Source organism: Octodon degus, unplaced genomic scaffold, assembly GCF_000260255.1.
Source record: "Octodon degus isolate 3935 unplaced genomic scaffold, OctDeg1.0 scaffold00105, whole genome shotgun sequence".
NCBI lineage: Eukaryota > Metazoa > Chordata > Mammalia > Rodentia > Octodontidae > Octodon > Octodon degus.
Genome location: NW_004524681.1, coordinates 3,468,146 through 3,494,103, shown reverse-complemented (window position 1 = coordinate 3,494,103; position 25,958 = coordinate 3,468,146). Strand labels below are relative to the sequence as shown.

The window sequence follows — 25,958 nt, the reverse complement described above, 5'->3', positions numbered from 1 at the left end:
CCCCGCCCTCTGTGCTCCCTCCGCCCCACCTTTCGTGCTCCCCTCTGCCCTGCCCTCCACTACCGCGCAGGTCGGCACCCCCTGGTGAGCAGGCAGTGCCCATGTGGCAGGAGAATCACTGACACGTTGGCTCACTTTGCTAATGCCAGGGACTGAGCTAGCTCAGCCCTTGTGGTTGGTGGAGTTGTATTTGCCTTTTCAGAAGAGGAAACCAGAACACCAGAAAGTCAAACCCCTCAGCCACTAAGCGCTTGCTCTCAACCACCGTGCCCAGCACCCGGCAAGTGGATTCAGTGATTCTCTCCCCAGTCTCCCGACAGAAATCAAGGGGGTTCTGTTGACAATGGGCTAGATGAACCCTTCTGCCAAATCCGTGGGTGTGTTAAGGGTTCTTTTCCGTTTTAACCGTCTCCTTCAGATTTGGCACTGTCCCTGGAGGGCATGCGCTGGGTCCTCATGGATTCTCCTTGCTCGCCTGAACAAGGTGGCTCCAGGGGTGCTACTGACCTCCCTCTCTCCACAGATCCGCGTGATGCTGGACCTTTGCAACAGCACCAAAGGCATCTGCCTCACAGGTAGGCTGGAGGTCACCACCCAGAGCCACCCACACCGCCCACACGGGTGCCACCCAAGGTCTGGGCGGAACTGGCACCCAGGAACACTCGCCCTTATACACATGCATGTTGGCTGACTTATGCCAGATGGTTTTAATAGGCTAAGAACCAACTGTAATATAATTATGAAAATAACAATATTTTCTGGTTTTGCCATAGAAATAGAGCCATGGAAAATAACTAGGACTTGGGTAATGAGAAACTGGTGACACCTTCAGCCAGGGCCAGAGATGTTTTCCTTATGCCTGTTAGTTTTAGAAGGGCAAAGACCTTGCTAAGTGGCCTTTGAGCACTAGAGCAGAGCTGTCCCTGGATGTCAGCATTGCCCTCCGCCATCATGTGCATGGCGTGGACAAGTTCTGGAAGGAAGCTGCTAAGTAGCCAGGGCATTCTTTCCTGCAGACTCTTCTAAGCTGTAAGTACCCTGGGCAAGGTGGGCCTGGCCCTCCTGCTATGAGCCACTGACATGTGAAAAAGAAGAAAGGAACTGGCCAGAGGTGTGCAGACCTTAGGACAGAGAATGGAGGAGGATGCACTTCTGAGAGGATTTTCCATCTGTGGGTTGCCTGAGGAAACTCCCTGTGGCCTGCCTTCAGAGGCTAGGACAGGGAAAACCCAGGCCACAGAGCAGAGTCAGGGTCACTGCCTCAGGCCACAAGAGGCCCTGCAAAGACTGAGCGGCAAGGACCAAGGGTGGGCTGTGCAGCCAGATCTGGCCCTCAGCCCCTGCTCTCTAGAGTGGCAGCATTCCAAGGAAACGGGGAAGATGCCCCAGGCCAGGGCTCGGGAAGATGACCACAAGGCTTCAAAGCCAGCTGACGCTGTCACTGGGCTCCCACATCGTGGCCCAGGCTCCAGGGAGGCTGTGTCAGCAGCTCCCACGCAGAAGCCTTGCTCTGCCTGTACCTGCTCATCTGCAGTGTCTGCCCTGCTCCCCCTTGGTACCCATCAGGCCTGCTGAGCATAGGGAGCACCGTGGGTTTGCTACAGGAGTGAACCTGGATCTGGGCGTGAGCAGGGGAGGAGGTGAGCCTCCCTTGGGGCCCCCTGGCAAGCCCCACTCTCCCAGGAGAGCTGCAACCCTGCAGCCCCTGGGGAAATGCTAACTGAATTACTCAGGGCACTTTGTGGCCCTTACTGAAAATTCACCGTCTTTGAAACAGCCAGATCCTTTGTTCAGAAACTCTTGTGGCTTAAGCACCTTCCTTCAGCTGTGAAGTCCCTTTTCCAAGCTCATCTGGAGGCAGTAATGAGTGCTAGAGATATGCTCAGGGGATGGAGAGACAGGCACAAGAGCCGGCTGAGGGCCCGCGAGAAGCCTCCTCCTCCTGGCTCTCCTAGCAGGGGCCCGCGAGCCAGGCTGCATGGTGAATGTGCAAGGCACAGCTACGGAGACCACTTGGGCACTGGGGCGGGCGGCAGGGACGGCAGGGACGGCGTCCATGCAGGGACTGTGGAGCACCCCAAATGCTTCTCGGAGGCCAGTGTTTTCTCCATCCAAGCCAGCTTGAAATCGGGGCTCCTTTTACACAGAAAGCTCTTCAGTGAAGAAATCAAGCCTGAAAAATGCAAGTTGTGAAGCAAGAAGTTGCCTTGGGGTAGAAGATCCTGCCTAGGCAAGTGAATGAACAGCCAGACCCAGGACCTGACTTAGAGAGAATTTAGGACTAGGCAGAGTTGGTCCGCCGGCCCAAGTGGATGCCGGCGAGGGGGCCTCTGGGACGTGGCCAGGGCTTGGGTCCAGGGCAAGACCTGGCCTCACGCTAGATTCACCTATAAAGCAAGCAGGGAGGGGTGTGGCTCAGCGGCAGAGCACCTGCACGGCATGCACCAGGGCCCGGGTCTGACCCACACCACACACAGCAGGCGCGTGCTCTCCTGGCCTAGTCCAGCTGTGAACTGGGAGCTGGCCTGTAGCCTTGCGCAGCCTGGCACTTCTCGGGGACTCCCCAGCTAGAGCAGTTGGGGCAGTCTGTCAGGCAGCACGTGGCAGATGCATGTCTAGGTGCATCTTGTACTCCTGGGCCCACATTTCCTTTACTCCTTGGAACCCCAGAACCATGTCTTGGCTTGCAGAAGGTAGAGTTTTAGCTGGTTCTTCTCTTACAGTGGCCTCCCCGCTTGGACTTGGGAAATGTCAGAACCATCGCGTTTCTGAACAGCTTGTTGGGCAGACACACATCAAATCCACAATGCCTGTTCTCCTTGCAGCAGAGGGGGCACTTGTCCTGCTCCCCCTATCCAGGCAAACGCCCATGCCATATACCGTGCTGCCCCACATGGCCTCAGGTCACTCTTTCCTGGCATTCCAGAAAGCCACTGCTTCCATGGCTAGGCTGGCACTTAAAACTTACTAGCCGTTCCTACTGCACCTTAAAAGAATCCCAAGGCACAGCCCAAGGTGGCCATGCACCCACTAAATGAGATGGAGCTGAAGCTGCAGATTACTGGGACACATGAGAGGAGATCCTTTTCTCACTGGTGCCTGAGGACTTAGCCCAGAGCCAGGCCGAGGCAGCTTTAGAGGGCTCAGCCAGTGCAGCCTCGGTAACTGGAAGGACAGGCTGTGCTCAGGCCACTGGCAGAGCTGCTGCTCTTCTCGCCTAGCTGAATGTCCTTGAGTGACACAGGCTTTGCTTCAGCTGTGGGTTCAGCCAGGCATGAGGCGTGGGCCTCTCAGACCATCCTTGAAGACAGTCAAGCAGCAGGCTCCCATGGGAAAGGGTCCACACACCCCCTAGCCCCGCTCCTGCCTAGCCCTGACGCTGTGGCCTGTGGCCAGCAAGAGGCCTGCACCGCAGGGATCACTGCAGGAGGAGGTGAGGCAGAGAAGCTCCGGCCTGCCGTCTCAGTCGGGGCACTGCATTTGCAGGGGCTCCTTCTAGAGCAGCAGGCCTGGCTTCGCCTTCAAGCACTTTGCTGTGGGTTTGGTTTTCCTGGGCTTCTGTGTCACTGTGGCCAGCAGGACATCCAGAGAGGCAGAGTTGCTACTTCGGTGGTCGTTGCTGTGCTGAGCAGGTGCCTTAGCTCAGGCAACCCCCAGGGTGAGGGGAGGCTGTGGAGGAGCATCAGAAGTCCCTGGGGATTCTCCTCCCCTCCCTGTGAGCCTGGGTGACCACGCCGCAGGTGCCTGATTGCAGATGACACCAGGCTCGCCCACAGGAAGACAAGAAGACCCCAGGACTGCAATGTCTCACCCACCAGGGACGCCACATGCCAGCCCTTTGAGGGTGAGCTGAGTGTGGCTCGTTCCCAGGGACCCTCAGCACTGCATCCCGGCCAGCAGTGGTCCTTGGTAAAATGCAGGTTCCTGGGCCTCGCTCTGCACTCATGCTGAGTAAAGGCCTCTGGAGGGGACAATGCTGCTGCGTGTTGAGAAGTGCTGCGGTGATGGCCCACACCGTAGCAGCTCTGACCAGGGTGGCCGTCTGGAGATGTTGGTCAGGGTCAGCAGGTCCCCAGGACACAGCTCCCGGGAGCAGCAGCACCACACTCCACCTATGAACATGGCAACAAGGCCTTCTCGGGGTCTCTCACACCTATGTTGTCCACTCAGTTTTGCTTCATGTGGCAAGCAGTGCTGCGCCCTTCTCCAGACCTCTGTCGCGGCTGCCTCACTCCCTTCCTGGTGTGTGTGCGCCCTCTGACGGCAGCGTCCTGTAGCCACAGGCTGCACTGCCAAAATGCCAGGCCTTTTCACACATCCCCTGGACCCGAGTGGGACTGCACATCTTGAGCACAGACCCTCACACACCTGTTACTCTGAGTGCCCCTCCTGTCCCTGGCCTCTGTCATCTGTGTCCCAGGCCCCAAATATCCAAGAGGCTCCCACCTAAATCAGGCATGGAAATCCGGGATCTCCTAGCTTTCTCTGCAACTCGTCACCACTTACCCACGGCCTCATCTTTGGTTCTAACGACTAGGATCTGGCTATTTCCTCTGTCTTTCTGTCTCTTTCATCTTAGCCCACCTAGTTCTGTGCAGTTTCTAGCCGCACTGATTTCCCAGTATCACCCTGGCCTCAGCGCTCCCGGCGCCCCCTGCTGTCTCTCCTATGTAGTGCATGCCCCTTGGCTTGGCTTCAGGGGCTTGTGCCCTCTGTGCCCACAGCGCAGACTGAGCTCTTCTCTGCCATCTCCAGTTTGGCCAGTCCTCTTCTCTCCTGCCATGGGCCTTGCAAGTTCCCTGTGTGGTGTGCCCACTAGTCCCTGCCGTGTACGCCGGCCCTCCAGGCAGTGCTTGAGCCCATTGTTTCTTCAGGGCTGTGGTTCAAGACTCCCCCTCTTGGAAGCCTTCTCAGACAGCATTGTGTCCACACTCCCCCGTGAGCCCTCTGGGGTCACTTCCTGGCTCCCTGTATTGCTCCGAGGTTCATAAGGGTCCCCCTTCCGTGTAGATGTGAGCCCTTCAGACAGGAACGATATGAGAGTTTGGTGCACGTAGTAAGCGTTTTCTGGGTGCCAATTTGGGAATAGCCACAGGCTTGGATCTGGAGAGGCCTATCCACCCCGGAGTCGGTAACTGCCATGCACACTCTGCAGAGAAAAAACCCGCAGAGGATGAACTGTTTCTTGATCCACTGACACTTAAGTAAAAGCGATTTGATTAGCAAATGAGTCTGTTGATTTGCTCTGAAGGGCAAATACAATGAGCTCTAAATACAAGATGTGGGGTGGGTTTCTAGGACATGGGGGGAGGTGCTCTTGTCTTTCTGCCATCTGCAGTTTACTGTCCAATTTTCTTTTCTGTTCTAGGACCACCTGGCCCACCAGGTAGGTGCTGTGGCCTGTCTTTCCTCTCAGGGAAGATGGGGTGTGGGCTGGTCCCCAAGCTCCCCCTGATAGGAACAAAGTGGGGGAAGAAAAGAGTTTGGGTAGCTGGCTATTCGCTTTCCTGCTCCACACCCCTTTCACCCCAGGACCTGTCACCCTGTCTCCCCAGCCACCCTGTCTCCCCAGCTGTCACCGCTTTGGATAGAGAAGGAAGGGATGTAGCAGGAGAAGGACCAGTTTGTTCCTTGCCCACAGGGACTCTCACCAACATTGTAAGTCCCTGTTTCCATGTCTTGACCCAGGACCTCCAGGAGTCGGTGGGTCACCCGGACACAATGGATCCAATGGACAGCCTGGACCCCCAGGCCTGAAAGGCGAAAAAGGAGCAAATGGCAAAAGAGGAAAAATGGGTATTTGGACATCCTGTCTACGCAGCTGCTGTCTTTCTCGTGTCCGCAGTTGCACCTGGGGCAGGCGAAGCTGCGTGCACCACAGGCTGCATGCCGCCCTCCTGCCCTCCTGCCTGAGGACTGGGCTACCCCTGTCTGCAAGCTGCTGTGTGCTGGGCGGGTGCCAGCAGCCCAGGGAGGGGAAGGCACTGTGGGCTGCGCGGCTCGCCCTTGCTGCCTCCTCCTCCCCAGCGAGTCCTTGGGTTCAGTGGACAAATCACTGGGCTGCGTTGGCCTGTTCTGTGGGCCCTATTCCCGGCTTGAGGAGTGCTCTGCCTACAGGAGCAGGTCACAGCAGCCAGGCAGCTCTGCTGGGGTGTAGCTGGGGCATTGCTGGGCTGGAAGCAGGGCATCGCTGGCATCTGGGCGGAGCCCACAGGCAGCAGGTCCGGGGTATCCAGGTAGCAACGAGACCGGGCTGGTGTGTCCTGGCAGAGTCTGGGCCAGGCTGGGGCAAGGGCCACTGAGCTACCAGGAGCTTCTCCCCCAAGAATGGGCCCATGCAGGGACAGACCTTCAAGGCTGAGCAAGAGGGAGCGCTGGGAAGCTTTCAGGAAGGCAGCTCTAGACCGCATGAAAGAACAGGCCACGGGAAGGTTGACTGTAGGGGGAGCCCACGCCCCACCTGTCCAAGCCTGGGCTCCGGGGTGCAAACCCACCCAGACGACCGGCCCTGGCTGGAGGATAACCGGAAGGCTTTTCTGCACCTTAGCTGCCCTTCTGAGCACCTCTGCCAGTGCTGTCTGAATGATTCAGTGAGAACGAGCAGAGAGGGAGAAAGTTGCTGAGCTCCTCTTCCCGCCGCTCGGCACCAACCGCGTCCCCGGCACAGCGCCGTGGGCGCACGGGCAGGCACAGTGCGGGGCAGCATGGGCCGCAGTTACAGCAGACATTACAGAGCGCTGAGGGCTCTGTAATCTCGCCGTTGGTACGATAATTACAATCACGGACGAGCAGCAGTGTAGAATAATCACGGCCGGCAGCCTGCAGCATCCAGTCCGCCCCCGCTGCACGGGACAGGACCCGCGCCTGCGCACTCGGCGCCACCGAGCAGGGCGCGCTCGCTAGGGCTGGGAGCGGCGGGGCAGTGGAAAAGAAGCGGCTTCCGAAAGGCTGGAGTGGAGGCCCAACTTAGCGCGACCTAAGCTGAGCGGAGGCACAAAGGAAGAACGCTGCGCAGTCACAGAGCAAGGGTCCCTGCGGCTGGAGACGCAGCAATGACCTTGGCTTTACTGACAAAGACAGCAGCCCTGCGCCCTCCAAAGCCTCCCTGGAAGGCAGTCGGCCTGCGGGTCCCGCTGACAGGCGGAACGGGACAGCCCGCCACCCACCATCACTCAGGAGGTCCTGCACCCCTCCTACGGGAGTGGGAAATGTTGCCGTTTGCGGGCTTGGCCGTGATTACTGGGGAGGAGGTATGGTCCCAGGGACAGAAATTAACTCACAAGGAGTCTCTTTTGGACAAGCGTGCTAGCACAGTCCTGTAATCTTAGCTACTTCAAAGCCTGCGGCGGGAGGATCACAAGCTCAAGGCCAGCCTTACTTAGCAAGACTCTGTCTCGAAATAAAAAGAAAAGCGGTCTGGGGATGTAGCTCCGCGGAGGAGAGCTTCATTCAATTCCCAGTACTTGAAAGAGAAAAACAAGGCCACGGAGTACACAGGCGTGGATCAATTACAGGTGCCCCTGCTGTCAACCACAGGCGTGGATCAATTACAGGTGCCCCTGCTGTCAACCACAAGGGCCTGAGGCCTGGGTGTGAGTGAGAGGCCACAGAGGAGCAACAGACCGAAGCAGGGCGACAGTCCCATCAGCACCAGCCTACCTGGCAGACAGGACAGCGGCAGGAGTGCTAGGGCACTGCTGCACCCCCTACTCTCCCAAGGCCTTGGAGGTCGCTCTACCATCGCCAGACTGCCTCAGCGGGTCACAGCTCTAACGCAGCTTCCCTGCTGAATATTCCATGGCAATACATAGATGAACAGTCAGTGAGTGAAGCGCAGGCACAGCACACGTGAGTGAAGGCCGGCCCATCAGCCATGGCTGGCAGGCGGGTGATGCTGCCCGAGATGGAGCTGGGCCACAATGTGTGCAGAGGGACACGCGGGAGCCAGGTCGGGAGGGTCATGCAACAGGGGACAGAGAGCAGGAAGACAGGATGGCACCTGGGAAGCAAGGCCAGGTGGGGAGGGACCAGAGCAGCCCAAGACTTCAGCTGCGTGCATGCAGGAGCCGCCAGGAGTGCTGGGACCCCTGAGAGACTAACATGATGGAACTGGGGAGTGGAGGCCACAGAGAACCCAGTTTCTGCCCTGAGAAATCCTAAAAGCAATGGTGGAGTAGCACAGCGCCAGACAGTGCCCAGGGCTCTGGTCCCAGCTAAGCAAGTGACAGAGACAATCACTTTGTGCCACAGGTCCCTGACGTGCAAGATGGAGACACAGCGGTGTCAGCCCCTGCCACTGTCAGGAATCACTTAAAATAGGGCCCGCAGTGATGAGGTCTATGCTAGCGCAAGCTGCACCACTGGTTATATAAAGGGGAGGGAGGAGCCTGGGTCAGACCAGAAGAGAATCTTTTCTTTCATTGTTTTTGTTGTTTTGTTTTGGGTTTTTTCTTTTCTTTTTCTTTTTTTAGTACAGGGTCTTACTACGTAGCTCAGACTCATAGTGATTCTCCTGTTTTCAGCCTCCCAAGCGCTGGGATTACATGCACACGCCACCACGCCCAGTCTCAATCACCAGCTCAGCATGCCTTGGGGGCAGAGCCCGTGTGGCTAGCCCGGGAAGTGAACCTGGCTGCTGTGCTCTGCTAAGCAGGCACTCTGCCTAAGCAGGCTCATGGTGTCCACTGAGCGATCAGGCCAGCCCTTGCTTGTTCAACTTTTAAACATTTGTAGTAATACAACTGGAGCTGGATATGGTGCTGCGCACCCATAGTCCCAGCTACTCCAGAGGCTGAGGTTACAAGTTTGAGGTCAATTTGGGCAATTTAAGTAGATCTTGACTCCAAATAAAATTTTTAAATGAGCCAGGACTAGGTCACTGGCAGAGCACTTGCCTAGCATGCACAAGGCGCTGGGCTCCATCCCGGGGCTGTAAAAACAAATATGTTATTTTAAAATTGACACAATAAAATCATACCTGCTTGAGGGCCCTGTGGGGCATTGCAGGACGTGTACACAAATGCAGCAATCAGATCAGGGTCGTCCCCACATCTAGAGACGCAGACATCTGCTGTTCCTTTGAGCTAGGAACATCCAGACAAATTCTGCTGGCTACATTGTATTCAGCTGGCCATGTGAGCCACAGTTATCCTGTGTCACACAGAACTGTAGAAACTGCCCCTGCCTGGCTATGCCCCGACCCGCCACCCCCAGCCCTGGCCCTGGTGGCCACTTGTCTGCTCCCTGCTTCTTTCACATCAACCAGACCTGCCACACCTAAAGGAGAACACGTGGCATTTGCTTTCTGTGTCTACGTGGCTCCACTTAACAAGATGTCCCAGCCAGAAGGAAGCGAGCTGCTAAAGTCTGAGCACATTTGGGAATGCAGACTCTGTGAGGGAGAATCGGAACTGAAAGGGGCTGCGCTGTGGTCCGCTGTGCCGGCAGCCTTGTCTGTGAAGTTTGACAGCTGAGTGCCTCAAAACCAAGCATTTTCTAGCTGTCTTTCATTTTTCCCGCTTAAGAGTTAATGTCGTGTCATTTCTAAAAATCAAATCGTTGTTCTAGAAAAAATAGAAGTAGACACCCCCTCTTTCTTGCCATCTTGGGACTGACTGGGTTTGTGTGACATCCCCTGGCCCCTTTCCCCCTGCCTTAGTCAGCGACAGTTGGCACTGCCAAAAATAAGCTGTGTTCCCTCAGCCCTGTGGAGAGGAGGATGCAGCTGACCCCAGCTCTGATGCTGGTGCAATCATTTGTTTTGAGTGGGCAGCAGCAGAACAGTAACAGGGAGTGCTTCTAGCGCACGAGGTAGGCAGGCGGGGCCTGTGCTGGCCGCATGCGCCTACTGGAGCTGGCCAGGAGTGAGGCACGATGCTTCCCGGCGTCACCTGGCACCGTGACCCCCACCGCACCTCCCCTGAGTCTGGGTAAAACTGCCACACAGGTCTGCTGGGGAGAATGGCAGTTAGGTGGCAGCCACCACAAAGATGAAGGGATATTTGGTCACATGTGACCATCAACAGGAGGGCAAAGATTACTCTTCGTATGTGAGAGACCTGCAGAGTAGATAAGGAGCCTGGTGGAGGAAAGCTCCTGGGAATAAGAAAGAACAGGTCCCAACGGGGAGGGCACTGAGCCAGGGGAGGAGAGGACAAAGGAAAAGCGTGGAGAGCAATCGTGTGTAGATGGGGAGGAGCAGGAGGAGGAGAGCTGAAGGGAGGAGAGGGCTGGGGAAAGAGTGAAGAGCTATTACATACAGGCCCAAGTCCCCATGCTGAACGTAGTCAATATGTATGACAAATGTGCACTAATTAAAAACTAAAGTTATGAAAAACAAGAGGGTGACAGCAGACTGTCCAACCCACTGCCCTTCCTCAGCAAAGGCTTGAAAATGACAGCTCGCCGCCAGCCCAGCTAAGAGGTGAGCCTGAGGCCGGCCTCGCTGCTGTCACAGGACTGCTTTGTGGTGAGCACGCTGTCCTACTTCACACGTGGCTGCTTTGACAAAAGAAATAGAAGGCCCAAGAGGTAGGCATGAAAGGAAGGAAGGGGAATTGGACGATGACGCCCAGAGGCTCTTTGTGCTGGAATAAATTAAGTGCCTGAAAAAACCCAGGAGCCCCGGGCAGAGACCGCGCAGCACAGCGAAACCAGCTCTGTGAGAGCCGAAGGGGCGACTTGCTCAACTGGCGCTGGAGTTTCCGGACTCTATGGCAACAGCGCCTGGGCTCGTCCCTTCACAGACCCATGCCAGATTTCCTATTTAAATCCTCACAAAGGAGCATCTCCTTGCACACAGGGACCTGCACAAGGCTCTCCTCCAGAGTGGGAGCCACTTTCCAGCCAGGTGTGCTGGTGACAGTGCTGGGACCACAGCCTGGGTCTCCCGCCCTTGGCAAGACTCGTTCTGAGCTGCGGCTCCCGGCCCTCGGTCTGCGTGGCGCAAGTGCTGACTGGGGGGTCTGTGTCCCTCCTGCACACCTCCCTGGGGTGTGTGTCGCTCCAGGAGGGACTCCAGGCCTTCTGGTTCTCTGCTCTAGCTATCACTTGCACAGAATTTTATTTTATTTTATTTTATTTTATTTTAGTGTTTGGCTGTACTTGAGCAAACATTTCTTTGTTCTCTGTACTTTCTAGCGGGGCTAAACCCGTGAGGCTCTTCTGCACACTGCTGTCTTACCTGGGTGGGTCTGTGGGCAGCCCCTGCTTGGGCAAGACAGAAGCCACTGGAATGCTTCTCCTGTGGACCACTCGCAGGCACAAAGAGCTCTGGCTGACGTGCTGGGGATGACTGGTTCTACTGCAGGGCAGCGGTACTGGGACGGGAAAGGCCCGTCACTGAAAGTGCTTGGGCAGAGCCAGGCACAGGGCACACGGAGGCCTACAGGGTGGAAGCAGGGCAACCTACTGGGGGCCTCCCAGTGTGGAGCGCTGGTTCTCCTGAGGCCGTAGCACTGCACTCTGGCAGAGCTGGCGTGGGGCAGCAGGGCCTTTGCAATGCCAGAGAACAGTTCTGGTCAGCTCTGTGGGGTGTAAGACAGGCTAAGGCACAGTCACTTAGCTGGGACCGACAAAAAGAACATGGGAATTGGCAGGGCAATTAGAGAAGTGAAGGACCCTCACTCTGGGTTACGGGGGTGAGAGAATGAAAGGTTTGTTTGCGCTGCCACAGGCCTCTGGCTCTCCTTGTTCCTGAAATCCGCTGCTCTGGGCAGGATGCTGGAGGAGCGGCATCTTCCAAGGCCTTGTATCAAAAGGGCGAAAATCTGGAGATGGAGCGCCTTGTTACTTGATCCGTATCTAGCAATGTCTTTGTAATATCAGGCAACTCCTTTCCCTCTCTGGGCCCTGTGGGTGCTGTGTGCTGTGTCCTTGTGTCGTTGGATGGGGTCCGCGGAGGTGCCCCTAGAGAGAAGGTGTGGGCTTCACCTCGCCTGCCTGGTCCTCCATCATCACAGAAGGCACTTTAGGGAGTGTGTGAGAGGCACAGATGGATGAGCTGGGATGTCTCTTCCTTGAGTTATCTTTCACCTAATGTCCTTCAGGCTGCCTGTCAGCAGGCTAAAGTGAAATCTGACTTCATCAATGGGGTTCGAATGCAGCTTAAGTGTGTTTGAAGTTCAGTGACGTGGCACCAGATTAACGATTAACACAACGGTGTCAGTGTGTAAGTCCTTGGAATTTGTGGATTTAGAGCATTTGAAGAAAAATACAGGCTGAATCTAGGGACTTACTGTGTCTTTAATAGTCTAAAGGCCAAATGTGGTGGTGCATGCCTGTAATCCCAGCACTCAGGAGGTTGAGGCAGGAGGATCCCAAATACAAGGTCAGCCTAGCTTAAAAGAGCTGGAGATGTTGCTCCCTAGGAGAGCACTCATCCAGCGTTGCCAGGCTTCGGGGAACTTCTGTACATAAAAAACTTCAGGAGAGAGGAGCCCTGGTCTCCTTCGCAACGTTAGGGGAAGGCGCTTGGCCTTTCTGTGCTAAGTGTGCTGTTAGAGGTTGACCTACTGAGGTGCCCTTTTTCTGACTAAAGAAGTTCCCTTCTATTCTTGGTTTGATGGGAATTTTTAATAAGAATGGATGATGAATTTTATCTGCTGTCTTTTCTGCACTTACTGCGATGATCTTATAATTTTTTCTTGCTTAAATTGCTGAATTGCTGAATGCTGACTTGCATGGACTGAATGATTTAAATGTTAGAGTCTGTTCTGCTGGCCAGATGAGGCCCCCCACATCTGAAGCTCTGGAAGGATGGATTCCCAGCCGCCCGAACCCAGGGCTCACTCAGCGCCACTCCCAACGCTATTCAGGAGCGCCACCTGTGTCCCATGCTGGTCAGAAGTGCCACCTGTGTCCCATGCTGCTCAGGAACGCCAGCTGTGTCCCATCCTGCTCAGGAGCGCCACCTGTGTCCCATGCTGCTCAGGAATGCCAGCTGTGTCCCATCCTGCTCAGGAGCGCCACCTGTGTCCCATGCTGTTCAGGAGCGCCACCTGTGTCCCATCCTGTTCAGGCGTGCCACCTGTGTCCCATCCTGTTCAGGCGCGCCACCTGTGTCCCATCCTGTTCAGGCGCGCCACCTGTGTCCCATCCTGTTCAGGCGCGCCACCTGTGTCCCATCCTGTTCAGGCGCGCCACCTATGTCCCATCATGTTGAGGAACGTCACCTGTGTCCCATCCATAGAGTAATAGCTTTGCCTTAACAGGATCGAGAGAATGGCTTATTCTGAGCCAGATCCAAGTGACCATGGCTACCAATATGACTCAAGCTTCACTGAGTGATGAGGTTAAATGAATTTTCTAGCCAAAGAACAAAGAAAATCACAAGTCAATACATTCATCAGATTTGTTAGCAGGAGCCTTAGGTCATGGGCCACAGCACGGTGGGTGGATCTTTGCTGTTCACTCAGATGTTGTAGCGTTCTTAGACTCTGGAAGCGGAGGTCCGATAACCCTAACACCTTCCGAGCTACAAGAACATTAGGTCAGCTGCAAGCACTCGCAGCCAGCTGCTGTTCTTCTAAAGGAGCCTGAGACGAAGGCTTAGGACACTAAGGTACCAAGTCTGCAATGGTCACCATGTTCCACGCAGCCATGGTCTGTCTGCAGGACCTTTAACACAGGTGCAGCAGGTCCTGGTGAAGTACAATAGAAGAAGCTTTAGAAATAGGCCAAAAGGTGACAGGGATGCTGGGATTTAAAATCATGCTTTTAAGAAAAAGCACAACTTCACAAAATTCAAAAATACTCCTTAAAAAAAAATACTCCCTAAAACACTGTGAGCCAGGAACTTGGGCTCTGCAGTGTCCTCTTCACCCATAAATTGCATACCTTTCACCCTCTAGTGAGTAACAGAGCTGAACTTCCTCGCTGTGAGCTTGTGTGGGGATGCAGACCTGTAATCAGGAGGCTGAGGCAGGAGGATCACAAGTGAGAGGCCAGCCTGCACTGCACAGTGAGACCCTACTTGAAAAAGTGAGAAAGAAAGTGTCAGATAAACAGAATGGAAATGTCCAGATAAACAGAATGGAAACGTCCGGGAAACGTGCCTCTTGGCATGCATCTTGCACTGTAGCCTAATGGATGTTTTTCCTCTTTCAGGGCCACCTGGAGCCCCAGGAAATCCAGGGGAAAAGGGCGAGAAGGGAGATCCTGGGGAACTGGGCTTGCCTGGAAACGAGGGCCCACCAGGGCCAAAGGGCGAGAAGGGAGACAAAGGCGATGTGTCCAACGACGTGCTGCCCACAGGTAGGGGCCTGCCGCTCCACCCCCAGGGCTGCCTCCATGGCCCTTGCCTGTTCTGAGCAACTTGTGGGATTCTGTACCTTTGAGGAGGAGAAGGGTGTGTACTCCATGTGGGCAAGACCAGATCTGCATGTAAGCATGAGCCTTTTTTTTTTTTCCTTAGCACTGGGGATTGAACCCAGGACCTTTGCACTGAGCTACATCCCCAAGTCACTGAATTGTCCAGGCTGGTCTCAGACTTGGGATCCTCCTACCTCAGCCTCCCAGAGTGCTGGGATTACAGGCATGCAGCACCACTCCTGGCCTGTGTGAGTCATTTAATAACCAAAGCTAAAAGCCAAGGTTGGGTTCAGTGGAATGAAGAAAGATTCCTTTTTTCAGATGTCCGCTGAAATAAGAAGGTAACCAGGCCACCAGAGATTGCTCAGAGGACAATGGCACAAGCATTTCTTTACAGTCAAGGTTGAGCCATGTGCAGTCCCTGGCTGTATGCTGTTTGCCACAGAGTTGGGGGAACATTTGTTGGCTGGTTTTCTGGTCCACAGTAAAAGTAGTCAACTGGTGTTTGCTTAGAGGCTGAGGCACAAAGAGTTGATGACAGCTAATTGTCATGGGGAAGGAGGACACAAAAGAATTTTTAAATCACAATACTTGGGAGACTACCTCTGTCATAAAAACATAACTGATCTGGGCTGGGCATGGTGGCACACGCCTGTGATCCCAGCACTCAGGAGGCTGAGGCAAGAGGATCGTTTTGAGTTCAAGACCAGCCTGGGCCATAAAATGAGCTAAGGGCCAGCCTGAATTGCATAGTGAGACCCTGTCTCAAGAAGAGAAAGAAAGAAAGAAAGAAAGAAAGAAAGAAAGAAAGAAAGAAAGAAAGAAAGAAAAGCGTAACTACTCTGCTAACACAGTGGTATCTCAGTTCATGAGCTCAATTCTTTCCACCATTCTGGTTGAAAACCAAACTGGTTCAGCATCGAATCAAACTCCCCCATGAGGCCAACACTGAACCTGATCACGGCATCACTGAATCACTGAGTTTGATTCGATTCTTATCCAGCTCGGATTGCGACCAGGATCATGGGCAGAATCAAGTTTGTGAACCAAGGAGCCACTCCAAGGTGTGCTGGAAAAACACAGTGGATGCTTAAATTTGTAAAAGCTTATTACAGTAAAAGACACAGTGCCACCAACGCCCTGAACACGCCACCTCCCTTCGCCCCAGGCACACTCATCCTGTGCTTCTTGCACTTTCGGAAGCAGTTCTGAGGTCCTCTTCACAAGCGTCTCTAGTTGTGCAGGGGAGCTGCCTCAGTGTCCTGAGTTGACTCAAAACACTGGCTTTGGGAAAGGCCCAGGAGGCGCGGTGCCAGGGCTGGTGACTGAGGCAGGGAGGCCAGGCGGCTGGAGCGTCCTCTCACTGAGTGGCCCGCAGCGGCAGCATCCACCATGTTTTGTGTCATTGCTCATAAAGACACTCACAAAGGAGGACTCGCAGAGCTGCCTCTGAAAGAGCCAGAACAGTGGGCTAAGTGTGTTGAAACCAGGGGGAACCAGAGGGCACTCGTGGCAATGTGTCTGTCACAGTATTAAAGGTTTATAAATCGAAACATGCACCTATCCTCGGGTCTCCAGGGCCCACGTCCGGGTCACATTCCCCCGCGGCTGAAGGAGTGAGGGGTGATGCAAAGCCCTTCTGGACAGCGCCGGCCTGCAGCCTTGAGGGCGCTGCAACCGGGCGGCCCTCTACGGGCACGGAGCACGTGGACGGCGGCTGCGCTGCCTGCAGACCCCCACCCTTCCAGAGGGGACAGGGACCCAGCCCCAGCTCCGGCCGTGGCCCCCCACCTGCCCGCTCCAGAGCGAGTGAAGGGGGCCGTCTGGTCTGGCTGGAAAAGCGCAGTGGAAAAGACCAGGCTGTCCAGTTCCCTCCTGAAGGGGAGACTTGGGATCCACAGCCCCAAGGGGTGTCTTCGTGTCTAGTCCACAACCAGTTTGGCTCCTGAGAGGGCTTTGCCCACTTGGGGCACCAGAAATCAGAGGCGGAGCTGCCTCCAGGTATAGGGTTAGGGCAGACAGCCACTCAGCAATGGCCTCCGTGGTTTCCTTGGCTGGGAATGGGAGGATCTGGAGGGGGAGGCAGGTCCTCCACCCCTTTGGGGTGCCAAGAAAGTCACCTCAAAGAAGGGCAGGGCTCAGGGGGCCTGACAGGCCCGTGACCCTTTCCCTCACATGAAGCCCTGCTCCTGTGGGCAACCCTGCCTAATTTCTCTCTCCCTCTCTCCAGGTGCCAAAGGTGACCAAGGCCCGCCTGGCCCACCTGGGCCCCCGGGGCCCCCCGGCCCTCCCGGGGCCCCCGGAAGCAGAAGAGCCAAGGGCCCTCGGCAACCAAACACGCTCAACGGCCAGTGCTCAGGTCACCAGCCCCTGCCCCAGGTTACCCCCCATTCCACAGGTATCCCCAAACTCTGGTCTGCACCCCAGACTGTATGGCCAGATTTTCTAAAACTGAGGAAGATCTTGCCCCAGGCAGGAGTTCTCCAGGGCAGCTGCCCACGGGAACTCTGCGGCCTGTCCTGGGAAAGGGGAAAGGTACAGAGCGGAGCCCACGCCTGCCTCCTGCCCCTCCCGCTGGTCTCCCGCCCCTCTGCTGCCTGCTCCTCCTCCCAAGGTCGCCCCCAAAGGCTGAGCTGCTGATCTTCTGCAGACAGGACCACCAGGCAGAGTGAGGGCTCCATGGAGGCTGGGGTGACAGGACAGCTGGGGGGTATCCTCCCACGGGTGTCACTGCAGCGGCCTCCTCCACAGAGCCGCACCGACCTGCACCACCCACGGCTAGCTGCTGAGGAAGCATCGGGAGTGGTGCCAAGTGCTTGGTTCTTTCAGCCCGCACTGCCATCCTCCCACGCTGGCCACTGCATCGTCTCCATATCACGACTCAAAAGTGACACCTGAGGAGCCAAATCCCCTGTCCAAGGTCACTGTATTAGAGACTCAAACCCAAGCCACCTGGCTGTGCAGTCTCAGCTCTGGGAGCATCTTCAGGAGAGAGAGGTCACAACCAGGGACCTGGCCCAGCCTCGCGAGGGCAGGGGGGCCCTGACATCTGTGGGCCCAGACGAGACCTTGGAGGGCGGCTCCTTCTGGCTCTCCTGAGGGCCTCCCTGGGGCAGTGGAGGGGCTGTCCTTTCTGCCTCAGGGTCTTCCCAGGAGAGTGGGCCTGGAACCTCCCAAAGTGCCCATCCCACCCAGTCCACGGCCCCAGCTCAACCCTGTCATCTGCCTACCAGCCACCACTCTCTGCCCACACCAGCTTCATTTCTTGTCACTAAGAGGGCTGCTGACAGGGCAGGTGGCCTTCAGCCCCCATAAGCCAGGCGGTCCCCACACATACGTCTTCATGCAGAGGGTCAGCAGGCCATGAATTGGGGCCCAGGCAGGGAAGCTCCTTAGTTCCTTCCTCCGTAGAAGCTCTGTGGCTACACCCCTGACACCTGGCCTGGGATGACACAGGAAAGCAGGCCACCCTATCCTGAGGCTGCACATTCCCAGCTCTTACTTGCTCCCCTAAGAGTGAAAATCCTTCCAGAAAAATCTGTGTGAGAGACCCTGCCTCCCAGGGAGACCAGGAAGGTGTTACCAAGCCTCTCTCCTGATGGCTGAGGGCTCTGACAGGCTGACTCTGGCCACTGTGTCCCCTTCACTGGCCACAGTGACTCAAGTGTGCCCCAAGCACACATTGTAGCTATGATGGTAGGTGGGGCCCCCGAGAGGTGAGCCAGGCGTGAGGCCTTCACCCGTCCTCACGCGAGCCGGCTCCTCCCAAAGGCTAGGCCATTATGGAATGTACTGCCATCTTATGACACCGCCAGGGGCCCTCACCAGGTCCTGCCTTCTGCCTCAGACTTCCGGTCCCCCAAACTCCATTGCCATAAGCTTCCCCGGCTCTGGTGCTCCTCAGGAGCAGCCCAAAATCAACGGGGATACCAGTGTCCTCTCAGGATTGTGCAGTCCTAGCAACTGTGGTTGTGCAAAGCTTGTCAGAAGCTCACCAAGTGGGGAGAGTGGAAACGCTGGCCTGGGGTGCAAGACACTCAGTGGACCTGTGTCACAGGGGTGCAGTGGAGCTGGGGGCCAAAGTGAGCCGGGTCGCAGAGCTGTACGGCTAGGCCATCCCACTGTGCCAGCCTTCTGCTTTGCCGTCGCTGTTGCAGGTGAGACATGTGCCGTGCCAAATGACGACACCTTGGTGGGAAAAGTGGATGGGAAAGGCAGTGAACGGCATGCCCCACAAGCAGGTATGGAGCAAAGAATCCTGGGACCAGGTATGGCTCAGGTAGGGTGCTTGCCACCATGGGCAGGCCTTGGGCTGGATCTCAGCACTGAGAAACAAAAAAAGTATCTTGTTTTGGAGTTCAAAAAGTAGATGTCTTGAAGTCCTAACTGGCAGGTGATTTGATTTGATGTGATTTGATTTGGTTTTGGCAGAATCCATGATTGCTTCCATTGGAAACCCAATACAAGTACTGAAAGTGACAGAGACGTTTGGGACGTGGATAAGAGAGTCTGCTGGCAGGAGCGATGATCGGATTTGGGTGACTGAGCATTTTTCAGGTGCCTCTCCTCAGCAGGTGGTCTGATCTCGCGGGCATTGTCCTCCCCGTCCCTACTTGTGTATAAGCAGAAGCCCCTGCTAACGTCAGTCTGATAAACAGCTCCCTATTTTAGAAAGTAGGCGAAGCACTCTCCCCCTCCTGACAGGCTGGGGCAGCCTCGCGCTTCAGGTCCCTGAGACAGCCAGGGCAGCCGTCCACCTTCAGCAGATGTCCAGGAGGAGCAGAGGGCCCGGCCACCGCAGGCCTTCCTATCCTGAGCCACGGCGTGGAAGGAATGTCGGGCTCCACATGCTCTGTCAGTCTCTCCCCAGGGCTGCTGCCATCCTGGCAGTGTATTCTGGCCATCTTTCTAGCATATCTATTGGAGGGACAGCCCAGGGGAGAGGTGAAGGGCCACCACGTGGTCATGTAGCTTGGCCCCATCCACACTGTCTTGGGGAGTGGCAGGGACTGCCCCAGTGGTCATACATAGTAGGCTCCTTCTGTAGGAGATGGGCTGGCTGGAGAGAGAGCTGCCCAGAGACAGCTTCTTTATGTAACCAAGGTTCACAGTGTGGCGGCACTGGCTGAGAAGGCTTCAGGGCCCAGAAGGAACTGGTGCTGACAGGGTGCGTTGGCAGCGGCTGCGCTAGCCCGCTGGCTGCGGGAGCCCCACAGGTTGCTGCCCCTGCTCAGTGTGGTTCCAGGACAACTCTATCTGGGAGACTTTCAGGGCTCCACAAGCCTGCCCTGCAAGCTTGGGGCTCATGCCAGCCTGCGCCTCCTCCCTCAGGCATCCTGGTGAAGGAGTTCCAGGACCAGGCCTCACTCCTGAACGGCAGCTACTCTGCCATCCTGCTGCCGCACTACTTCCACGGCTGCGGGCACGCGGTCCACAAGGGTGCCCTTTACTACCACAAGGGCGGTTCCAACACCATCGTCAGGTGAGTCCTGGCAGACACCCCACCACCTTTGTCTCAGGGCCGGTACTCACCGTGGTTGGTCAAGCTTTGTTGTTTCATGAGTCCCACAGTGTCAGTCACAAGAGTAGACACCAGAGCATCAGGGACAGGACAGGGGACCAGAGTGGCTGGAGCCCAGCTGGCCTGGTCTGGAAGGGGGAGCGGCTGGCCCCATCTGTCATCCTGATGGGGCCTACGAGGCCATCCCACCCCTTCTCTGTATCACTGGGGTGTGTGCAGGGCCACTACCTCCCACGTCCAGGGGGCGGCTCACCTTCCTGCCACTCCTGACACTGTTGAAGCCTGGCCGGTATACTTGAAGGAGAAATAATCTCTGGGCTTTAAAAGCCAAAGGCTGTCATTTGGGGCAAATCAAGACAGAGATGCTACAAAGCCGGTGTGACGGCACACTTCTGGGATCCCAGCACCTTGGGAGGCTGAGGCAGGAGGATCTCAGCTGTGAGTCCCGCCTGGACAACTCAGTGACTCAGCAAGACCCTGTCTCAAAATTTAAAAAGCCCAGGGATGTAGATCAGTGCAGCGGCCCTGGGCGCAGTCTCTGTATTGGGCCTACTCTCCCGCTTTCTCTGTGCCCTTGGACAAGAAAGATGCCACCTCACCCCCTGTGGTCTCTGTAAAGCAAGAACCCCGGGTCCTCCCGGCCTCACCTGTGAAACAGGAGCCCAGCATCCTAAACATCCTGGTCCAGTCCTCGAGGACACCAGACAACGCCCCTGTGGGGCTTGGGCCCTCTCCCGGCCCTCCTCCCACCTTGTGGCCTTGGAGTGCCCAGGTGAGGGTGTCCGGGAGCTGAGCCCAGTGAGCGCCCCTTCCGGGCCGGGCAGGCTCGGTGGTGCCTGGGGACAAGGACAGCAGATCCAGGTCTGCGACCTGCTGAGAGCACCCCACGACGCCCGCGGCCCGCCCCGGGCCGCCCCAGGCCAGGCAGCAGGTGGGAGCCGGAGCCCGACGGGATGCTCGGGCGGGTGCCGCAGGCTCGGAGAGCCCGCCTGTCCTTCCGGGCGTCGCGGGCGGTCCGCGGTCTGGCCCGCTTCCCGGCGGCTCGGTGGCGCCCTCTGGTGTTTCCTTCTGTCCTCAGGCCCCTGCGCTGAGCCCTGCACTTTTAATGTTTCTTTGCACCCCTCGCTATCCAGGCCGGCATGTCAGACGGCCCAGGAGCCGGCTGAGAGCGCTGGTGCCATGGTCTAACTGGTCAGCCTCTCACCTGCCAAAACCGTCCACACAGCCCTGACGGTTGCAGCTCTTCTCCACTGGGGACATTTTTCTTAATTGAAATTTTTGTAGAAAATTTTTTCCTAATTTTTCAGCATAAATTAAAGAATACTCACAAGCTGGAGTTAGAAAATTTGAGTTCATCCCTGCTGCTTGTACTCAGGGCCTGGCCACTTCTCTGTCCTTTGCAAACAGAAAGGATTTTACATTTTAAAATCTTTTAAAACGTAAAGAGTCAGCTTATTATGGCAGGTGCTGGGGGAGGTTGGGCCTGGGGCGCTCACAAGGCAGGACACTGCCGCTCAGGCCTGCCAGCTTCAAGCTGCGGGAGGACCGCTGCCCACTGCTGCCCACTGCTGCCCCTGTGCTCCTGCAGCTCGGGCTGCTCACTGTCCCCCATATGCGCGACTGGTCCCAAGCCAAGGCTGCAGCACCGCAGGTTTCCCTGGAGCCAGCTAGCAGCGCACACCCCGCCCAGACCCTCAGGCCCAGGGCAGCGGGGCGCCTACCAGCCCAGCAGCATGCGACTCACTTCTGTTTCTCTTCAAACATATTTCAGATTTGAATTTGGCAAAGAAACCGTCCAAACTCTGAAGCTTGAGAATGCCTTGTATTTTGATCGGAAATATCTTTTCGCAAACTCCAAGACTTACTTCAACCTCGCTGCCGACGAGAAGGGCCTTTGGATCATCTACGCGTCCAGCGTGGACGGCTCGAGTGTGGTGGTCGCCCAGCTGGACGAGAGGACGCTCTCCGTGGCAAGGGTCATCAACACCACGTACCCCAAGTCCAAGGCCGGCAATGCCTTCATAGCCCAGGGGATCCTCTACGTCACTGACACCAAGGATATGCGGATAACATTTGCCTTTGATCTCTTAGGAGAGAAACAGATCAATGCAAACTTTAATTTAAGAACTTCCCAGGCTGTCCTTGCCATGCTGGCGTACAACATGCGAGACCAGCACCTGTACTCTTGGGAAGATGGCCACCTGATGCTGTACCCTGTGCAGTTCTCGTCTGCCACATTACACCAGTGACAAGCGGCGCCCTCCCTCGGCGCCTGGCAGATGTGCTGTGGCGCCAGCCCTAGCTCCACAGATTAGTCTTTCGGGGTAGCTGATACTAAAGCGAGCGTCTGTGCGGCTAGTGAGCCTCCTTCAGAGCGGAGTGCGTGGTGAGCCGGTGTAGACTAAGCCGGAGTGGCCGCGACTTGGTGTCCATCACGTGTGACTCCTTCCCTGGGCTTTGGTTTCCCACTGAAAACAGAAGCAGCCAGCTAAGAAACTGTCTGATTCCCTCTACCTGCAGGAAATTCTGGTTCTGGGCTGTTCCTATTTCTCATGGCTTGCACTTCTCTGTTCATTCTGTTTCTTTAGCCGCAGAGAGCAAGTTTGCCTTCGAGGCGATGGTCCCCGTTGCCTGACCAACAAATTCTGCACCAGTGTCCGGGGAAGGTGCGTGGCCATGGACGGCTTCCAGGCTCCTGGTGCCCAGCACTGAGCGCTCTTCTCCACTCGCGCGCCTGCCAGCACAGCGTCCTTGGCTCCTGAGGCAGCACTGAGATCAGCGCAAGGCAGAAGGCTGTGTGCTCAGGCTTCTCAGTGATGCAATCGAGACTGGCAGGCTCCTGTCGGCTGCTGGGGGCCTTTCTCTGCCCTGTGGGTCAGAAATACCGAGTTTTTGGGTCGTTCTGCAGTGATGGGTCCACTGTCAGGGCACTAAACTTGGAGTGAGTGCATCGATGTGGCTGGGCATCAGTGCCATTGTGCTCAGTGTCTGCAACAAGGCCAAGCCACCCGGCCCCAGGGCCAAAGCCAGCCCATTGCTGTTGCTGAGAATAAAGTTTTATTAGAACACAGTCGCACTGGCTGGTGTGTGGGTCACAGTACCTGCCTACTTCCAACCCACAAACAGTGGCAGAGGTGAGTGGTGGCCACAGAGCCCACAGGACACTGCTCTACAGGACAGGGTGAGCCTGATTCTCGGTGGCCTCTCCACAGCCTTAGTGTACTGCTGGAAGGCGAGGCGGAGCACGGCACGATGCACCGATGCCTTGGACAGGATGCAGTGCACCCTGCTCCGGCTCCCACGCCCTTCAGCTGTGTGCTTCCTGCCTGCTCAGTTCTCCATTCATCCTGCAGCCTGGCCCAGAGCTCCAGGCAGAAGAGGGAAAGAGCAGGACGTTGACCTTGGGCCCACAGCCAGGAAGGGGCTGGGGTCGCCCTGTGGCAAGGCGGGTCAGCAGCTGTTTAAAAAATACTCTTTTCAGATTCATGAAGCAAAGTCTCCAGTCTGACCCATGTGTCTAGTGAATGCTGGTGTTCTTTAGGGTATTTCAGTATACGTGCAGCTCTTTTCCAGCACAGTAGAGCTAGGTGCGAACATAATTTCATAACAACTAATTGTGTATACACAGTAGCAACAGAACAGCTTAGTCACTGAGTCAGCACACATCCCTTGTATGCCTTTTAGAGAAATGTTTTAAAGTCACCAGTTTTGATATATCTTGGGGTTCTGTTCGCTCTCATTTTTTTTGAAACGAGGTTGGCCTGTGTTGCACAGGTTGGTCTCAGGCTCCTAAACTCAAGTGATCCTCCTGCCTCAGCTTCCCTAGTAGCTAGGACTGTAAGCACACAACACCACACCTGACTCCTTGTACAGCGGCTCACATGGCATATTTTTATTAAGGTAGAGTAACATGAGGACAACTAAGGCTGGCCAGTGTCTGACTGTCAGCTGCTGGTGGCCTTACCAGCAATGACAGTTTGAACAGAATTAAAAGAATTAAGATTTTACTCTTTCCTGCAAACAGTACTTGGGTTTTTTGAAGTTTGGGCTCTCATGCCACAGACCTAGTATGGAAAAGATATGTTGTGGTGTGGAGTACTCTTGTGTAGTTCACATCCCAGCAGTAACCAGAGTTGCTTAAAAGCGTTTTCCAAATATCTGCACTTCTGATCTCAGACTCAAACCAAAAATTCTGTGGTTCTTCTGGAACCTAAAGGAGATAGCTTCCTACTGGAAAGAAAATAAAACCACCCCTTCCAACCTCAAAGCCGAGCTGGTCCCTCTTTCAAAGCATTTCTCTGAATCTGCATTTCTCTGAATCTGATAAGGTGTGGAGTGGAAGCTGCAGCTGGCCTGGCCTCAGGGTATCTCTGCCCACAGGTGTCAGGGTAGCAAAAGCTGCGGCTGGAGGTATCAAGGGAGGAATTCAGACCCGGGCAACTTCACAGTCAGAGCTGCAAGGTCAGGAGGCCGAAGTCAGACAGAGAGACGCCTCTGGCAGTCTCTCACCCTCCACACCTGGCTGGCTGGGACACCTGACATCAAAGCCCTGCGGAGAGGGAGCCACAGGGCTCTGTAGGTGCCTTCCAGCGGCCGTGACCTCGCCTGTCACACCAGGAGCCAGAATTCCCCATCTCTTAGCACCGATTCTGAGCAACAGATGAATAATGACAAATCTCTTTTTGGTTGTAATTTACTTTAATCTAATTAGCCAAATTTTTAAAACTGTATTGTTATTTTACTTCTTATTAATTTCTGTGTAATGTTTTAAAAATTATAACCAGCCCAAACAATACTGTGGTAGAACAACATCAGTCACGCCTCCACAAACACACACAGACTAGTTCCTCCGGACACTGAAAAAGAAGGCACAGCAGACGGGATTCGGGCAGCTGGAGGGAGGTGTACACAGGAAGAGACAACGCAGGGGAGGTCTGCTGATGCATCAGCTCCACCGCAGCAGCCGAAAACCTCGTACCTGGGGCTGAGATCAAACAAGATCCGTGGGCTGGTGAGATGGCTCAGTGGTCTAAAGCACCTACTTAGGACAAGCTAAGCTAAGCAAAGCACAGGGACAGTGGTTCAATCCCCCAGCACCACATGCCAGCCAGCACCGCCCCCTGGTGGGCTGAACTGGCCACACAAACACAAAATAAATAAATAAACAAATAAATAAATAAATAAAAACAAGATCTGAGTCCTGGGCGGGCCCTGCGGGCCCTGGAGCCTTTGCTTCTTCTGTAAAAAATAAAGTATTATTATGTACCTCCCTACATGCTTCTGTGTGCAATGCTCTGAAAAATTATTCAGCTCTTGGCAAATCGTAATTATTCATTCATAGTTGCCCCTGCAGGAACCAGAGTGATGCTTCTCCTTGTCTAATCGGGGCTGCGGAAGCAGCAGGGACACGAGCTCACTTCCTGATGTGGCTCTGTGGGAGCAGGCCCTGGTACAGCCTCAAAGAGTGGCCTGCCTCAGCTACCCAGGAGAGAGCCCCGAGCCTGCTTCCTGGGGACCCGCCCTAGAAGTGGCTGCGCCACCAGGCACCTCCACCACACCCACAGATGACTTCCGTAACTGAAATCTGACACGGCGTGACTGAAAACTATGGGAATATTGAAGGGGCTTTTAAAAAATTACTGCAATAAAAGACACATTGCATCAAGCCCCTCAGATCTCCCCCTCACCGCAGACACACCCCAGCATCCTGGCCCCCGCCTGCTCTGCGGCACCTTCTGCAGCAGATCTAGTGAATAAAGTGCATGAGGCTGCAGTGCAGCCCTTCCAAGCGGCCTGTCCGCAGAGGGCCCTGGGCAGCGACGTTCAGAATGGTTTTTAGCACACCTCATATGGACACTCATGAAAGAAGACTCCAGAACTGCTTCAGAAAGGGACAAGAGGGGCCGCAGAGAAGCACCTAGGCAAGGCTCAGTCTCGGGTACCACATGCCATGCTGGCCCTGTCCTGGGGAAGCAGAGGCAGCCACAAAGACCGAGTGTGGTGGCACACGCCTATTATCCCAGCACTGGGGAGGTAGAGACAAGAGGATCGCTACACGTTCAAGCTGCATAGCAAGACCCTGTACCAAATACATGAAAGAAAAAAGAAAGAAAGAGAGAGAGAAAGA

At 55.6% G+C, this 25,958-nt stretch overlaps 1 protein-coding gene across 1 annotated transcript in view; it reads left to right on the top strand.

Annotated features, from left to right (window-relative positions):
* Positions 1-24,794, top strand: part of Gldn (gliomedin) — a gene marked incomplete at its 5' end in the record, with an annotated part of 50,423 nt that extends 25,629 nt beyond the window's left edge. Inside the window, 9 exons of the mRNA XM_004639053.2 lie at positions 524-575; positions 5,369-5,386; positions 5,689-5,796; positions 14,107-14,253; positions 16,541-16,669; positions 18,468-18,551; positions 18,742-18,867; positions 19,642-19,792; positions 21,603-24,794. Coding sequence (XP_004639110.1) covers positions 524-575; positions 5,369-5,386; positions 5,689-5,796; positions 14,107-14,253; positions 16,541-16,669; positions 18,468-18,551; positions 18,742-18,867; positions 19,642-19,792; positions 21,603-22,080 — 1,293 coding nt within the window. The remainder of the gene's footprint in view (positions 1-523; positions 576-5,368; positions 5,387-5,688; positions 5,797-14,106; positions 14,254-16,540; positions 16,670-18,467; positions 18,552-18,741; positions 18,868-19,641; positions 19,793-21,602) is intronic.
* Positions 24,795-25,958: the final 1,164 nt, after the last annotated feature.